Source organism: Macrobrachium rosenbergii, chromosome 55 (assembly GCF_040412425.1).
Source record: "Macrobrachium rosenbergii isolate ZJJX-2024 chromosome 55, ASM4041242v1, whole genome shotgun sequence".
NCBI lineage: Eukaryota > Metazoa > Arthropoda > Malacostraca > Decapoda > Palaemonidae > Macrobrachium > Macrobrachium rosenbergii.
The window spans coordinates 32755644-32775181 of NC_089795.1; the positions used below are offsets into that span (position 1 = coordinate 32755644).

At 37.8% G+C, this 19538-nt stretch overlaps 1 protein-coding gene across 1 annotated transcript in view; it reads right to left on the minus strand.

Annotated features, from left to right (window-relative positions):
* LOC136835783 (serine-rich adhesin for platelets-like) overlaps window positions 1-19538 on the minus strand; it is a 212365-nt gene that overhangs the window by 153691 nt on the left and 39136 nt on the right. Inside the window, 2 exon segments of the mRNA XM_067099639.1 lie at window positions 7082-7183; window positions 18901-18951. Coding sequence (XP_066955740.1) covers window positions 7082-7183; window positions 18901-18951 — 153 coding nt within the window.

The window sequence follows — 19538 nt, forward strand, 5'->3', positions numbered from 1 at the left end:
AACATTATCAATGACTTCTTTTGTTTGTTAAACAAAATACTGATGTATCTAAGCCTTGGTGGACAATTAAATTGGACTAAAATACCAGTGACAGGTCTGTACTGTAATGAAAAATACTTACTTTATAAAAATTACAATTCACAAATAGTTATAACTCTTGTTCAAAAGGGTACAAGAAAAAATTTTAACTCATGCAAATTATTACAAAATAAGAATTCTTATGCCAACCTAAAAGTGTTCAAGTGACAAAATATCAAAATCCATAATTCAATGAAAACTATAAAATATAGTAAACATTATTTTAAAAGTTCTCTTATCAATTTTTAGTTATAAATATTTTCTACACATGTATTGAGGTTTTTACAGCTAAGAAATAGAATTAACTGACAAAACAAAACCACTTAGGTTAATTCATCTCTACTGATAAATCTCTTGGGGTTTGCACTGTCCCTTATCAAACCTCTTTCTATATTAAATTATTTCATGAATCACAGACCAAGATGATATAACTGAACAGATCAGTTTACTATAAGCTGTATGTACATACTAAAATTCTTCTGCAAAAGCTGAGAGACTGAAATGTCTATTAAAATGAATAAGATGTCCATGCAGCATAATATGTTATCTAAAATGATGAAAGAATCGTATTTTCTAAACATATGCACTTACATATGCTTAATCTGCCATAAGCTGAGAAAGCAAACCGTGTCTTTGGCAGAACTATTGATGGGATGCCAGCAGCAGTTACTAGGTGAAAGTAATGGTTTCTATGATTATATTAAAGTATCCCCAAATTTAAAATGTCTTTGATATCCATAAATATCATCAGTGCATAAACAAATCTGCAGTTTGTGAGAGAGAGAGAGAGAACTACGCAAATGTGTATTGTATCATTTTTTTGTTGAAGTGATATTGTGTTAACTGTTATTAAGTATCCTTACGTTATGTTAATACCAGAGTTTAAAGCATGTAATCTTAATACATCAATTGCAAAGAAATCTGGGGTACTTTAGACATCCTATATCTCATGAAGTTCTGAGGCTCATGCAATCTGAGTTACTGATGTCTTACTGTACATCAGACTGTGATGGCTATATAAACTGTTGAAAAAGGGAAATTAAAAAGTGAATATAAGTTGACAACTAATTGTATATTTCAATAAAATAAAAATAAACTAACAAGATCTCAATAAATTACTTTTTAAAAAGTTAGTCAACAGATAGAAGAATACTGAAGGAAAGCAAGCATAAGTGAGAAATGCAAGGGCATCCTCATCCCTCATTCAATAACCACTGGTGGAACCCCACCAACAGTTCATATCAGTTCCTCAAAGGACTACTTTCACAGCCTGGCAGATAGGAACATGTAGAATATTAAGATTTGTATTTGTCCTGGAACACTAGATAAGTTTACTGTAAGAAAATTTTGATTGAACCATGTTTGGCATCTACACCTGTTATAATGATTAACAAATCTTGGGAAGTTAAAAGTCACACAAAGAACTTGTAAAACTACATAATGCTAACAGCATAAAACAAGAGTGAAAAGTAGGGATGGAAACATTTACGTCTGCAAAGGTTGAGGAAAACATATAATACAACGCACAAATACATCATTCCAATTATTATATTTCTATCAATATTAGTTTTTAGCCAAGATTAAAAAACAGCTTAACTTCTTTCCAAACTGTTAACAAATCCAATATCAACACCCTAGCTATATGATTTACCCCTTCTTTTTGTACAGCAGTATCAAGATGGCCCTTAAGTTTAGCTTCTGAATCCTTAAGATCTCGCATCACTTTCACCAGTGTGTTGTATTGGCCTATGTTGCCCTAGGAGCAATGGAGGATACCAAAGGTTATACAGTATATAATTTCTTCTCCATTAAATATGAATTATCTCTAAACTTTTGAAAACATCTGAAATGTCATTTAATAACAGGTGAAAAAATCACAATTTTATAAGTGTAATAGTGTGTCCTCAACTTGTAGTACCACCGACTTAAAGCGATTCGGTCTTACAGTGCTTTTTCAGCGCTGTAACTTGATGTTGCATCAAGTTACAGCACAGTAAGCGCTAAAGGCAAGAAGAGGCATCAAGTTAATGGTGCTTGCAGCACTGTAATTTGATGCAACATCGAGTTACGGCACCGTGAGCACCAAACAGCGCCGATAACAGCGGAGAACCTACTTACAGCAGGAATCAACTTTCAGCGGAAATCAAATACTGTATCAAATACAGTATTTGCCGGTGTATTAGATGCACTTTTTTCATTTTTAAATGTATAAAAAAAACTGTCCTGTGTCCAATGCGGCTGTATTACAGATGGGAGACCGAGCGTCATAGGTGAGCATACTGGGTAGGCATAAAAATTGTTGCTAATAATAAATCACTGAAAAACAAGCCTAATTATTACAGTAAATTATGTTACTGGAATAAAGTATGATATCATATGTAAGTTTACACTCACCTTTAAAGGAAACTAAATGAAATTTACCATAAATAAACAACATTTACGTATGTGTTACAGCAACAGGCCACCAGGGCGGTGCTACGATTTTGTTTACATCCAAATGGATGACAGGCGAACTGCCGACATACCATAAACATTTTTTTCTAAGTTTGTGATAACAGACTGATAATTTGGCTTGCTTTCAGTATTTTATTATACATAATAGAATACTGAAAAAAAGCCACAGTTAGCCTGTCAGCCATTTGCAATGAGTGAAAGTAAACAAAATCATAGCACTGCCCTGGTGGCCTGTCGAGGGAAGACATAAACGTCATTTATTCATGATAAATTTTATTTAGTTTTCTTTAAAGGCGAGTTACATAAGATTTCATACTTTATTCCAGTATACTCTCACAATATTGTATTTCATGCACAGAATCTACATTTTTCCCTACAAAATCACTTTAAAATATCTTTCAATAACTGTATGATGAAACATATTAAAATTGTTTTTTCCACAAAATATCCTTGTAAAATAGGGGTGCATCTTATGCAAGGGTGTGTCTTATACACTGGCAAATATGGTAAATCAGTACACCTTTACAACCATTTTTTGGGTTGTATTGATAAATGCTTAAATATTTCAACCCTTCTCAGCTGCAAGACCAATTATAAAATTTCAAATAACCTGCTTCTTGGTTGTAACTACCAAGTAAAGTAGCCCTGAATGGAATATAACCCTTTTCTAACGTGATGGCATCATGACTGTTTTATGTGCATGTAAAGTCACGGCAGCATATTTCAATTGCTCAAGACCAAAAGAAGCATTATGTTACCTCTTGCTAATGAGTGAACATTACAATATTCCTAAAGACAATATTGAAATCACAGAAATTTCTATTGCACTTCCTGTACAGCTGGCCTTTATGGTCTAAGTATTTATAGCCACCACAACTCTGAAAATGTATGCAAGTTCTGACTTGCACCAAAATTATTTCAGTGCCTTTGATGTGGATAATCACAGTTATACTTCATGATATATCCATTGTTGGCATACCTTAGTTTAACAGACCACTGAGCTGATTAACAGCTCTCCTAGGGCTGGCCTGAAGGATTAGACCATTTTACGTACAGAACCAATTGGTTACCTTGGCCAGCCGTGGAATCTGAACTGCATTATATCGAGAAACAAATTTCATCACCAGAAATAAATTCGACTTCTTCATTGGCAAGCTGAGAACTCGGCCCAGCAGCCTGAGAACTCCACCGCTTCAATGAGGAACTGATATATCCATTACACAACAAAAATGGGTAGAAAATAAGGTAATTTTAAACAATAAGGCCATCATCACCATCATAAATGCTTTTTCAACTAGTTTTCCTTTGCCGAAGTAAGTAAGTATACCTTAGTTTTATTGGACACCACTGAGCTGATTAACAGCCTCCTAGGGCTGGGTCCAAGATTAGACTTATTTACGTGGCTGAACCAACTGGTTACTTAGCAACAGACCTACAGCTTATTGTAGATTCCGAACCACAGTATACGAGAAATGAATTTCCATCACCAGAAATAAATTCTCTAACTTTCATCAGCTGGCTGGGAATTGAACCCGCCCATCAAAGACAGCTCTGAAGCTCAACCGACTAGCCAAAGAAGGGCTTCCTTTGCCGGAAGGATATGTAATGACCCCATTTCCACTCTCATATAACTTGGTCACTTTCCTAATCCTCCTGGTCCATGTCTTCATCTATAATAACTCTCTAAGATTTTTCAGGTCTTTCTGAAGGCCTCATTCTAATACTGCTAATTCACTAATAATAAGTAACACTGCTCCTCTCTACTTCCTTCTCATTTCATGTCCATGCCATTTCATTCTTTCAGATCTGTAAATTTTTCAGCTTCAGGACACCATCTCCCTCAGCTACGTCTTCATTTATAATATGACCTTCCCAATGCACTTCAGCCATGAATCTCAGCATTGCACAGTCATATTTATTTTTTCTTTATTTTGTATGTGCCTGTCTCCTTTAGTTAAAGAAGTACCGGCCTTACATCACAGCTTTTACTGCATTTTCTTCTAAAATGCTCTTTTATGTCACGAATCATGGAGTTTCATTACCCTTCAAACACCCTATAGCTGCTCTCTCAGTATCTGCCTCACAATCCATTATGTTCCCAAGGTGACAGCAATAGTCTAACTCTTTCAATTAGCAAAAGCTTACATGTATTACTAAAGAAATATTATACATCACCAAAAATATTATACATCGCCAAATGTATAAATACTGTACTCAATAAAGAATTTAAATGAAATATCATGTAAGAATGATAACATTAAAAATTTACTTTGAAAATAGTTGTAGAAGCCAGGTATGATGTCTTTAAGACCCTAAAATGAGCAATGATGCTAGTTAGTGAGAAAAGGGCCTTACTTTCCAGTTACACCAAGAAACAAGATACTTCAAATTATGAAATGGGAAGGATGTTGAAACCTGCAAGGAAATACTTCTGTACAGCAATAATTACATTTTTAAAGATAAATACCATATTTGTTTTTTAAAATCATACATAATTTTATAGATATTCCAAAATTATTAAAAATGAAAACCCAACCTTAGCATGAATACTTCAAATAAAGATCATATATCCTCTTTAGGTTGTTTTACCAAACCATTAATCATAAACGTCCTTGATGTGTGTAAAATGGACCCAGTCACACCAACTTGACAGATCTAGAAAGAAGAGAAGTCCTACTAAACATGCCTCAGTCAGGCCCCACTGTAATGAAGGTGAACAATATTCTTGTGTGACTTCTTTGAAGCCAGTTGTGCTCGGGTTCTACAATTGACTCATCAAAGCCCAAGTCTTAAGGTGGGTGAAGGCTGATAACAGACCTATGCTGCGGCAGCAAGTTTCTTTACCTGACTCCATTTTGGATGGAGACTGTGGAGTACATTTGGAGACTGGTATGCCAAGGGGACTTTCTTGCTTCAACAGGCATGAGGACAGCAAACTTTCACATTTCCCAGTCCACCTGCTCTCCTGGCAGTACCTTTGCTGAATATGGTGAGGCTGTATGTTCTGGTTCTGGGTTCTTGGCTTCAGTATACATACAACCCTTCAGGCCTCTTTATCAGGACTCCAGCTACTCTGGCTATTTGGGCTCATTGTCTGGGTCTGTCTCTGTTGATATTTAAATGATTGCCTTGTCTTGCCTTCTTTAAGGGAAAGAAGGAAGAGCTGAGGGAGCAATTGCTGCTTCTTCTGGACCTGTGAGGGTCCTTGGGCCTGAAGCAGTCTGACCTGATCCCTGCCAAGGGGTGGTTTACTTTGGGATGCATATCAACACCTTCAGATTTATCCACAATTCTTTTTCCACAATTCAGGGAACACAGTTCACCTACAGCATGCTATCTGGGAGTTTCTTCATTAACCTTAAACTACAGCCGTCTTGGTGGGTGTTGATAGGTCACACGGTCCTTGGAAAAGCTAGTTCTTAGACTTGCTAACAATTCATTCTCTCCAACTGCAATTAGTTTCATCTGTCAAGAGTAGTCTCAAGAGTGATTAACTTTTTGGAGGTTGCTGCAGCCCTGCTTCCACCTTCTGCAGGCCCTCTACCACTGCTCTTTGCTAGGTAGTGTGGTCAGGAGTCATGGCTTAGTGCGAAGACTTAAATTCTAAACTACTCATGGCGTCTGTTCCCATAACAACTGACTTCTTCATCTACTACAGGAATGTCAAGAAAACTTCTGATATTAAGGGTAATCATTTCACCCCTCTTCTTGTCTGTTCTTTCACTGAATCACTAAATTTGTCCTGTTTCCAAGAACATTACATCCTGTGGGTTTGGGCAATTTATCTCCTGTGCTTATTTACAAAATTCACAAGGGATGCTCTTGCAACTCAAGATGAAGGCCTACCAGGTTTAGATTCTCTTGTCCTCCTAGCTTTTAAGCACAACCTTTACTTCCTTGTATCTTTAAGGCACACACTTGGCTATTCTGGTAAACCAAGAGCCTGCTCTAAGGATACAAAGGAGTTCCAGATTGTACTTTTCCAAGATTTTATCTATGACGTAACCCAATAAATCTTTTGAGGTTTACTTGTGTGTCATTCCTACACATCCTCTTCATGATAACTTCACCCCTTATATTTACGGCATGCTTGGAGCATGGAGATATTTTTCCTGGAGTACCTGCCATTACACTTCATGTGCTTGGTGAGTGTACTATCTTAGGTTATGTTCTCCATTTTAAATCCATTACTTACCAGGGCTCCCATGATTTTGGAGGTTATAACTGGCTCTACTGTCTATCATCTAAAGGGGGACTGAATTTCTCGTACTTGGGTCTACTCTTCTCTTCAGAGGCTCTTCTGCTTTATCCTACTCCACAAACTGTCATTCAGTCTCTATGATTCTTGTGGGACAGCAGGACCCTAATCTGGCAGGCACACTAAGACTTTTCTTCCTTCAAGGTGTATCAAGTTGGTGTGACTGGGCCCATTTCATAAAGATTAGGGCTATTCATGATTAAAATGTTTGTTGAAAAATGTTTTGTTGTAAAAATATCATTTTTATCCTGAAATATCAAGCAGTTGCCCAACAATGCTTAGCAACCTTACCAGATCTCCTTGCTCTTCTAATGCTGCCATTGCTGTTGCTGTTTGCTGAATGTATCCTTGAATCTGCTGCAATTTCTCCATTATTTTTTTGCTGTCTACACCCTATAAAATAGTAAAACAATTAAATACTAGTTTAATAACCACTAAAAATTCAATAAACTTTTAAAATAACTTTTGTTTCATGGACATAAACACCTGTCTTACCACAGCTTATCACTTTCAGTAAACAAATGAGAAGAAAAATAATATTTCACAAAGATGACTCTTGTGGGGGTTACCATTTACAGTGCATTCTTGGGTGGCAAAATATGGACAGTATAACAGGATCTTTGCAGTGTCCCTCTAATCCCAACTGCAATGTTTTCTGCCTTTCACTCTTCATATATTCCCTCTGGTCTCTTCTCAATCAATTGTTGGATTTTAAAACCTTACTTTGTTCCATGGGACTCAACAGCCTCATTAAAATTCTTTACAACAATAATAATAATAACAATAACAATAATAATAATAATAATAATAATAATAATAATAATAATAATAAATAATAATAATAATAAAAAAATAATAATAATAATAATAATAATTCACTGAAAATTATAATATTGATCTTTCCTAGGCGAATCATGTCCTACTGGGGTAAAACTGCATACCCCTATCTATCAGTTTTTATATTACCTCTCGTAAAAACACATCTCTATCAAATTAGCTGGGAAGTAAAAGAACTGGAACTCACTGCAACAGTTTCCATCTACAGAACATTAAACATGTCTGAAAAATTTTGTTACCATACAAAACAAAAAATACTGCCTTACAAGATATAAATTCTTTTTTCAAGTAAGGGCCAACAAGCCGGTCACCCCAATGCCATTAAACACAGTCCATATCCAAAAAAGGAAAACTAAAAGACTTGCCAAATTTTGACGAGAAGGAGATTAGAATTTTTTATGAAGAAGGCAAGGTGTGTGTTTGTTGGAGTATATAGACATGAGTGACTTCTTATGTATAATAATACAGTAGTCTCAAACTTGAGTTTGTTTTGTATCCATGGCAACTTAATATTTTTATGAATGGGGTGATGAGCGAAGTCTATGAAAACACAGAAGATATAAAAGCAAAGTTATGGGATAAGATTCAGTCACAAATGGAGTGTCGAGTGGTTGATGTTTGCAAATAATACAGTGATGATCAAGCACAGTGCACAGAAACTGCAAAGACGTTTGAAAGATTTCAAGTGTTTGTAATAGCAGACAGCTGAAATTAAGTGAGTATGAGTAGGGTCATAATGGTAAATAAAAACTAAGACTGAGCAAAGAATATTACTTTGGTAGGTAAAAAAATAGCAGTAGTTGATTCCTAATGGCACTTGGGACTAGTAAATATAATAAATGATGTTAGAATGACAGGAGAGCTGAGTTCATAGAATAGGTGAAGCAAAGAAGGTAGCAGGTTGTATGCAAAAAAAAAAAATTTAGCAGAGTAAAGGGCTGGCTATGAAAGTCAATGTTGAATGTATAAAATTCCAGTTTGGAAATGAAGCGTGGGTGTTCAGTGCAAACAAAATACAAAAGGCCTGATGATGTAAGGATTAAACCATTTGTGCATCATATACAGATGAGAAGTAGCACAAAAGGTAAGGGTAGGAGGAATGATGAATGATGTATTTTGCAATAGAAGGCATGTCTAGAGAATGGAATATGGTAAATAGAAGGATGTATAATTTAAAAACATTGGAAAGGAGGAGAGAAAGACTTTGAAAGTGCAGAATATCCGAGAAGAGAGAATATGATAGAACTATATGAATACAATAAATACATAAATTAGCTACTCTTCTGATATATGATGCCAAGACACTGATTTGACCAAGCTCTAAACGGAAAGCCCATGGAACAATTATTAGGGCTTACTGCGAGGGGAGACTTAATTTTTGTTTGTTTAACAGGTATTTTGATTTGTTACTTCATAATAAAATTAAGTTTCATATATATTCACCAAGTACAGGCAGTCCCCGGTTATCGGCAGGGATTCCACTCTGAGGGTGTGATGATAACTGAAAATCGGTGATAACTTAAAAGCGGCGATTTTTGGGGCTTATTGGAACCTAAAAGCGCCGATTTTCGGTTATCGGCACCTCTGTTAGTTATGTATCAGCGCCAATACCTGGTTATCGGCACCGATAAGCAGATATCGCCGATTTTCGGCGCTAGACAAGTGCTGTAAAACCAGATCGCCATTAACCGAGCCTGCCGTTAGCCGGGGACTGCCTGTAATTACATAGCTATAGTTTCTAAATCACACGGCAGCCTTTTATTTAAAAATCGCTGTAGCACTTCGATAGTTCAGTGTAGGTAACTAGCCCCGCCCACTAACAAGAGTAATGGAAACAACTTAGTAGACAACCTCATTCTATTTGTGCCCTTATGTCCATGAGAGGAAAGGAGGGAGGGGTCCGAGTCTGTAATTACTTGTTAAGTGCATACAGTAAAGCCCCCATATTCACGGTCTCACGATTTGCGGACTCACCTATTCGCGTTAGTGTACAAATAAAGTTAAGTGGAATAGGACTGATATATTTTACATTACACTCTTACTCGGTATGGATAAAAGATCGGCGAGGAAATATACTGCTAAACTTAAGCTGCAAGTTGTAGCTAAAGCTGAGAAAACAATGTTCAAGCTACTAATGACTATAAATTATTGTGCATCAGCAACGTGGATGAAACTCGACCATAATTAAAATTAAAGAGGAAGTATTTTAATCAAAACTACTGGGCACGAAAGAACACATATTACTGCTATTTTTATGCTAATAAACGATAAATATGTAAAGCTCGTATTATGATGAAATCAAGCGAAAATAGCAAACGGAATCTTGATTTTTTTTTTTACACAAAACATACATGCCCCCAAACAGCCAACATCATTTATTAACGAAAAAAATAGCTAAATTAATTTCACAAGGAGACTTATCTAAGTTATATTTTGACTTAAAACACTTCGCATAACGAAAAATACCCTTGCTCCATATAAATAAAGTATCTAAAGATTCATTTACACTAACTAGAAGCAAGAAAAGCGCTTTGAACTGAGTTAAACACGGCAAAATAAACTTACCGCGTAATCGATTTCCAAACCAAAACATTGATCGTTATGATCGCAATTCATAATACAAAAGCAATATAATATACATATACAATATTATCGGATATAGTGAATTAAAGCATAACATTTTAAAATGTCCATGGAAAAGATGCATATTCGTTACGTTGATGTTTGTATAATACGATATCATGTGAATATAGAGTACAGTATAATGTAGGCTTGGCTGCCGTAAATGTATACAACAAACCACATACTGTAGGCTAAGCTAGTTCTCATTTGTTATTCAATTTCTCTTTGTATTGAATTATCATAAGTCTCTCTGCATGAACCTCCAGAATTACCTGATGTTAATAATTACTATATCGTGTATGTAAAGAGTACTGTATACTTTATAGTGTGGGGCTAGGCTACCATATTTGTATACATGGTACTGAATACCCTAGTGTAGGCTACACTATATTCGAGATACATTTTTTCTGACAAACGATGGGTTTTTTGGAACCTTACCTCATCGTAAGAAGGATAACACCTGTATAAGCATTTTTAGGGGTTTTTTGTGTTTGAACTATCAAAATTGGCCGTTCTAAGTGTTTTTAGAAGGGTTCTAATTATTCACAGATTTTAGCTATTCGCAGGGGGGTGAGGTACACATCTTCCTGTGAATACGGGGGGTTTACTGTATGAAACTTAATTTTATTATGAAAACATCACTTTCATATAAGTAACTTACCAAATAATTACACAGCTGAATCCCAAACTGATTGGGGGTGGGATATATGAACATACTCTACGCCAAATGCTTGTAGTTTCCTTACTTGGTAAGAGAGCTACTGCAGGTGAATACTACCTCTGGTTGGTGCTCATCTTAACCTGTAGTGGTGTGGCGGTTGAGCAGTGGGTCACCTCTACATAAGTGGAAGCCTTGCAGCGAAGGATAGGCCTGATCGCTGACAAGACGTACATAAGTGCCCTTGCCCTGGACTCAGTACCAACATAACAAAAAACAAAAAACCACTGACAAAAAAACTACTACCCATTTGATAAGAATGGTGAATACCCCAGAAGGGCTCCCCAACCTAGATCCAAAGCATCTGAGTAAAAGTAGGTTGGGGCTCAGAGGGTGAGGAGACTTTCCCTGCGAAAGTCTTCCTTCGGATAGCCACCATCGGAGGTTCAATTTGATTTCCTGAGTGATGGGAAATGCGACAGAGTCTGCTTGGGTTTTCCTCTCCCAGCTGGCTTTGAGGTAGAATTGGAGGACCCTTAAGTGGAGCCTGCCCAGCTTGACGAACGTCTCGATGGATGCTAGAGTCCCTACTAGGCTCATCCATTGATGGGCCGAACAAGATGAGAGGGTGAGAAAATTGCGGATCATCTGGAGGCAGTTGGCGATTCACTTGGGGGACGGAAAAACCCGAAAAGTCAGAGAATTGAAATTCATCCTCAAACAGAGGATCTCTTGTGGTGGGGCTAAATGGGACTTTTGGAGGTTTATGAGTATGCCTGGTTCCAGAGTAAGAAGACTGGTCTGCAAGTCCTTCGTGCACTTCTTCGAAGGGGATCAAAGAAGCCAGTTGCCCAGGTAAAGACTGATGTTGATGCCGATCAGATGAAGTCATTTGCGAGAGGGGCAAGAACTGGAGTAAACACCTGAGGTACTGTAGAAAGACCAAAGCAAAGAGCCCGAAACTGATAGACTTTGCTCTGAAAGATGAACCTGAGATACTTCCTGGAGTCCAGATGGATGGGGATGTGGAAGTATGCGTCCTGCATACCCAATGTTATCATCCAAATGCCTGGGTGAATGGATGACAAGACTGACTGTTTTGTCTCCATCTTGAACTTCGTCTTCCTTATGAAGACTCAGGGCGCTTACATCGAGGACTGGTCTCCAACCCCCGATGATTTGGGCACTACAAACAGATGATTGTAGAAGCCCGCTGTGCAGATGTCCCCGACTTCTTCTAAGACTCTCTTTAGAAGGAGAGAGGATACCTCCCTCAAAAGGACTGAGTGCTTCTCCGAGTCTTTTGAGTAGGCCGTCAAGACAAAGGGAGAAGTGATCAAAGGAGGGTTCTCCATGAAGGGGATAGAGTAGCCCTCCTTCAGAACCTTGACGATCCACTGTTCTGCCCCTCTGTGGCTCTGCTTCTCCTAAAAATGGAGAAGTCTGGCTCCTATGGGGCATAAAGGACTTCTTCTTCATTTCTTAGGCAAAGCCTTGGAAGAGCTCCTCTTGATGGCTCTGGCTGAGAACCGGACATTGAAGCAGGATCTGGTTTGCAACTTGAGTTTGGTTCCACAAAAGGGATGCTGCTGAAGATTGAGACAACTGCCTTACTTAATAAAAGACGATTAATCCTGGGGCATTTGGGAGGACTGTGCAAGAGGTCTGAGTGGACTTCTTCTGGAGGTCTGAAGTGATTTCCCTCACTAATGTCTGAAGGATAAGGTGAAGACAATCTAAAGGTGAAAATAATAGCTCTGACTTCTGAGACTGTGTTCTCTCTTCTTCAGAACCCCAAAGAAAATGGCTGCAAGTGCCAAGAAGTCATCCCTGATGGCTTTGTCTCCACATGACAGAACTCCTAACCAATCCGATGCGAAGTTCTCATCCAAGTCCTTGTAGTCTTCGATTTTTTTTGGCAGGGGATCCAACCGTCCAGTCTAGGAAACTGAAGACCTTGAACACCTTGAAGAGGTTCTTAACCAGGTGTCCAGCTTTGGTGACAAGAACATTATCTTCGCCGAAGTGAAGGCCGAGTGATGAGAAGAGTCAATGAGACCAGAGAAGTCCCCCTGGGAGGAGGCAGTGACTCCCAAAGGAGCTTTCCCAGTGGTGTATGACAGGTACAGGGTATCTCCTTGTAATCAGACATGAGGGAGGAAGGGCGAAAGAAGCCCTACCTTGCTCTCTCTTAGCAGAAAGCCAGTCTCCAATTTCTTTGAGCGCCTTCTTAGATGACGAGGAAAGAACCATCCTAGGGAGCCTGGAGTTATCACCTGGGAGGTTCCTCATTAGGAAAGTTGATGCAGGAGAGACTGGGGCAGCTGGAGCAAAAAATGAAGGAAAGCTCAGCAACAGGTAACGAAGATGAGCTGCATAAGCTGATGGAGAAGCAGGGTCTTGGGTTAACCCCACTTCTTCTTCAGAAGTGATTGGAGACAGGCACAAATCATGAGCTGTCTTGGAGGCAGGAGCTTTCTTGAGTAAGCTCATAATTTCAGATAACTGTTGCCTCATAGGCGCCAAAGAAGGCTCATCTTGATCCAAAGTGGGCGCTTGGCACTCAGGAGCAGTAGACAGGTGATGAAGAATTGGCGCTGGGTGCTTAGGAGTTGGTGCCGGGCGCTCGGGAGCTGGTGCTGGAGATGGGCGCTTAGATGGTCCTTTGGGCACTTGTAATCCAAAAGAGGGTGCTCAACAGATGGACGTTCAGGAGAGAATGTCTCCGGACTATCCTATGAGTAAGTACGAAGTCAGGCCAAGGCACAGACAGAGGGATCCACAGCATAGCTGCAGGAAGGCTGTGGATTGCAAGGCGCCTCCTTGTACCACTTAATGGGCAGTGGAGAAGAGCGGCCAACGCTGTCCACATGCCTCTTCAATGGCCGGGATGAATCAAGAAAGCGCATGCGGCACCTGCTGTCATAATCGGAATCTTCCGAATTTGACAACAAATGACGCACATTCAGAGAGATGCCTTCCCAACAGCTGTCTGTCGAAACCTGGGTTCGAGCAACAGGCTCAACTGAGGAGGCAACTACCCGTGGGCAAACCCCACCGGCCTCCCTCCCTTGGACTTCTGGTTATGTCTTCTTCCAGGTTGAGGGGAGCGGGACAGGTACCTTCGTCTAGGAGAACCAGCGGGATGAGTAGCCACCTCCTCCACTTGCACTACACTATCACTAGACACTTTATGATCACTAGACACTTTTTCTTGAAACACTTTGTCCATTAGGACTTTCAGGGATGCCCCTAACTAAGATACAGTATGCACTACCAGGTTTATTTTCTTATTGAACCTGGATTCAAGACTGGCAATGGCATCGGGGTCGGAAGCATGGGAGCCAGGCATGGGAGTAAGTGGACTGATAGTAGGAGGGCTGGGTACAGGAGAACTTGCAGGAATAGGGGAAGAAGGAATAGGCTTAGGGGTAGAATCTAGACTAACAGAATCTCTACTCTTGGCCCTATAGGCATCCTTTCTCTTCCTATCCCTTTCAAGCTTATTACGGTAAAATTCAAGAATCTTCCACTTTCTCTCACCCCAATCCTTATACTCATCAAAAGTATTCTCCTTAGTACATACCTGCCCTCCACATTTACTGCAAATAGTATGTGAATCATACGATGACTTAGTCAGTATAGTTTTACAACCATACCTACAATAGCGAAGTTTAAAATTAAGTATATCTTAGTTTAACCAGACCACTGAGCTGATTAACAGCTGTCCTAGGGCTGGCCCCAAGGATTAGACTATTTTACGCGGCTAAGAACCAATTGGTTACCTAGCAACGGGACCTACAGCTTATTGTGGAATCCGAACCACATTATGATGAGAAATGAATTTCTATCATCAGAAATAAATTCCTCTAATTCTTCATTGGCCGGACGAAGAGTCGAACGCTGGGCCAACAGTACAATAGCAGAAACTAGATGCACTCGAATCAGAGATAATCTATGGCAAAAAGCTAAACTCTGTTTTTTTTACCGAGGCACATTTGCACTGACTCACAGGGTTGTCCTTTTAGCTCGGAAAAGTTTCTGCTAGCTGATTAAGTTGCAAATATTTTGTCCTAATAGTATCATTGTTTTCAAATAATTACTAAGTAATGTGAATCGTAAACTTATTTACTAACCTAAATTTCTCCCTCAGATATAAGTTTTGTCAATAAATAATGTTAATAAATAAAGAGATAATAAAGTATTGTGATGGTAAGTCTAAATTTAATAACACTCCGCTGAAGTCAACGCATAGGAGCTTGTTTTCGGATGCACGCTGCATAATTTTTTTACTTTTCACATATTTTAACACCAACCGGGATAAATTACTATGAAACTTCAGGAGGTAAAGGAACAGTCGTAGCAGCCTGGCAGGAAAACTATCACAGGTGATTGTCATTGTAGCATTTTCCTGATTTATGTCATCGCAGCTTTTTCCTGATTAGAAATTAAGAAATCAGTGTTACGCGGTTAGATTACCACGTACAGGTCTGGTAACAAAAAGTTTTCTAAACTTCTTTTGTGGTGCACGCTAATAAAAATATATTTCGGAGAATAACATCACTACTTCGCGGTAAGTTACAGCAGACAATGCGAGATAAGAAAACTTTTTTCTATTTTGCCCCTGTTCAGGACACATATAAGGTTAACACGAAGCTTCTGCGGATATTCTGAGAAGTAAAGAATATGACTGAGTAGAAAATGATACACATATAAATTTTATGATTAGCTGGCTATATGCGCTACTGTCAAATACCAGGCGGGATGGAAGGGAGGGTATCACGCTGTAATCAACTCGGTGAAATTATGAATTCTTAATTATGATTTTATGCACCGAGGAACACCAGTATCCTCAAACCGAAAAAGTGCTATTAATAGAATCTATACTTTTACGCATAAAATTAGTAAACTTTTTTATACGGACTTACATCATAGGCTCACATATACCTAGCTTAATCTTTATATCAAGCTTCAGCTATGTTTACTGTTACTCTTACTGGAAAGAGTTACAAATCTTATTGCAACTGTCAAAATGGTGTAAGACACACAGACAGAAGCAGCCTAGTTTGAAATCTGTGCAAGAAATAAAGGGAAGTACATTATTATTATGTAAAGAAAAAAAATAGCTGCCTTCATATTTATCATCATATTTATCATAATGATATAAAAAGGCTTTCCAGCACAAAAGCCTATAAAAGATGATATGTATCTGAAAAGTTTTCCCTGCCACAACATTTGCTGGCATGTGGATACCATATGAATAACTAGGCCCTACTTATCTAGGTAATTTTATCTAAATTTTATCTAATGCCACAGGCTGTTCCTTTACCTCCCGGAAGTTTTCTACTAATAGCGAGTTTTATTAATCATGCTTTTAGATTCTGTATTCAAAGAAAGTTTATAATAATAACATGTTTTTCTTATGCTTAGTGTAGTTTATCCCAATTGGTGTTAAAATATGTGAAAAGTAAAAAATTATGCAGCCGATCCGAAAGCAAGCTCCTGTCGCTGACTTCAAGGCGGTGTTGTTATTGGGATTTAGACTTACCATCACAATACTTTTTATTATCTCTTTTTTATTTAACATTATTTATTGACAAAACATATATCTGAGGGAGAAATTTAGGTTAGTAAATGCTCTTGATACCACATTACTTGGTAATTATTTGAAAACAATGATGCTATTCAGACAAAATATTTGCAACCAATCAGCTAGCAGGAAACTTTTTCCAAGCCTAAAAGGGCACCCTCTATGAACAGTGCAAATGTGCTCCTGTAAAAAAACTGAGTATAGAATGCTGACAAAAGCTAATAAAAGCTTGAAGGCTACACAAAAGCGACAATACTTCACCAAATTCCAGCAAGAATAATCAAAAGCCCAATGAAAAAGCTGCAGCAAGCCGCGATGCTGACTCGTGAACTGACAGAAACAGAATGAGGTTATCTGCCAAGTCGTTTCTAATCCTCCCATTAGTGTTGGGGCTTGTCACCTACTCTAAACTATCAAAATGCTACCGCGATTTTCAAATAAAAGGCTGCCCTGCGAGTTGGAAACTAAAGCTATGTAATTACTTGGTAGGTTACTTATATGAAACTAACTGATTATCAGTTTTGATATGATCAATAATCCTCTTGATACCTTGAACATCAAAAGTTGTATTTTATCTTTAAAAGTCTATTTATCCCTAGCTGAAGGGTCCATTCTATTAAATACTAATTTCTTTGCAAATAGATTTTTTCAATGTCTGTGGGGTAGAATAGCTGAGTAAAGAAGGTGACTGGTATGGTGTCCAAGTAGGTCTAAAACAAGAGGAGGTTATGTTTTCATGGCTGCCTCATGTTTTTAGAGAAGGAATAAGGAGAAAAGTAAGAGAAACAACAGATGAGTGGGCTAGGTTGTGGGATAGAAAGATGGTTGTGAATAAACTGCAGAGTGGATAACATTTGCTGAAGATATAGTTGGTGACTTAAAATTTTGTAAGAAAGAGTTGGAAGCAAACAATGTGTTAGCAAAAGTAAAGCAATGAGGGTTAAAGGGAGCCAGGAAGATAAAGAAACAAAGTTCAGTTTAGATAGTATAAGAATGGAAGAGGCTGGGAGTAAATATAACACAGAAAAGAAGAATAAAAGAAGTGGTAGGTCCCATAATATGTGAACAAATGAAGGCACATAATAGGTGAGCACATGAAGGTATAAAGAAATCTCCTAAAGATCTACCCTCCTTTACAGAGGTGAAATATGGAGGTTCAATGTGAACAAACAAGAGAATAAGCAGGCAATGCTGATATGAACTGTCTGTGTAGCATAAGTGGTGAGAAATGTTGAAATGTGCAAAAAATGGGATAAAGTTTAAGTATCAACATGGATTAGACTGTTTCATGGAGGTCAGATCAAGGTGAACAACAGATTGGATAAAACGTGTAACCTGGAATATCTGGAAGGGTGAAAGACAAAAACCAACAATGCTTTGGCTAGATGAGATAGGAGAGGTGATAAAAAGGAAGTCTTACTATCCAGCAACAAATGAGTGTCTGCAAAACAAAGGGTGGGTGTGTGTGTGTGTGTGTGTGTGTGTTTATAGTGCTCTTCATGACTATTCTGTGCAAGTATACGGAGTTGATAAAGTAAGTTTTCTGTAGATGGCATTCATCTTTGATTCAGAAATTAATGGATGAATGTTGCAATCACTTTTGTTTTACTTTTCTCTTGAGAAATCACACTACAAAGAGAAACTGTTTAGTGGTGAAGAAAATCTACATGAGGCTCGCCCTTCATTCATGAGTCAATTTTGTTCTCTCAGTAAAGTCTGTTACAACAGTTACAAGTAGTTACTGAAAGGAATACTACACTGAAACCAAAGCAATATATTTGGTTCAAAAATATTTTCATGGCATTTCTTCCAAAATATAGCAAATTAATCACCAGGTAGGGAATAAATCACTCAAATTTTCATTCTCAAAAAATAGGATTAATTGCAGTTAGTAAACATAACTACATAACTATGAGGATCAGCACCACATCAGAACATGCAAATTTGGCAAACAATACCAAAAAACTGAAAATTGTAAGTTCAATTAGTTCTATTGTATTAGGGGTAACATCATTTAAATTTGAATCAGAAGTACACTCCATAAACCTAATGAGATAAAATAAAATTTAATTAATTTTAAAATTCACAATACAAAAATCATGAAAAGTCGGAGAAGCATTTGCAATGTCTAATTACAAGGTATATAACAGACTTTCAATTACTGTACTCATGACTCATATATATGGAGACTACATCAAGTATTTACATGTAATTCCACACTGAATCTTTTAATACTAATTTACATGTTACGACACCATCATAGGACAGACAGAACATTTAAAAGGAAATAAAACACTACAGCTATCAACAAGCAGGGACTAAGGAAGCTTCCTTAAAAATAAAACTGTGATCTGTTCATATTAAACTTGCAAAATGGAATTCCAAAAAGACCCAAGAGCTAACCCTGCCAGATGCAATTCTCCTCATAAGTCCTCGAGCCATCAACACACAAGACTGCAAGAGAATGCACTTATGTGACAACAAAACATCAACCTTGTACTGACATGCATGCACAGTTACAATGCAGTACAGTGATAAAAAAAAAAAAAGCAGAACTGAAAAAACTTGAGGCCTGACCATTAAATGAAAGAGTAATCTTCCTCTCCTAAGAGATTTAGAAAAAAAGCCATGTCAAGGCAACTGCCTTAAATATTTTAAGACCAATAGTAACCAAATGCCTTATTTGTTTCTGACCACCGTTGTCCAGGGTGACAACAGATGAACTAGTATACTTTTTGAACACTGTTCAGAAGCTGCTATATTTATGTAATTCTGTTTCTTAAAAATAAAATCACTGAGATTATTTGCTTTCAGAACCACTTGTAATCATTCAATTCTACTTAATCTGCTTAAAATCCCTACAGCTATTTGCAACAATTTAGTCATCTCATCACCATCAGTTATCATTGTTAAATTAGATGACAGATGTGTTAAGGAAATAGGTTACTGACTAGTGCCTTCTGAAATAACAAGGAATTTTCTTTACCATATCTACTGAATTCAATAGGACCTCAGTGTATATGTATAAATCTAAACCATAA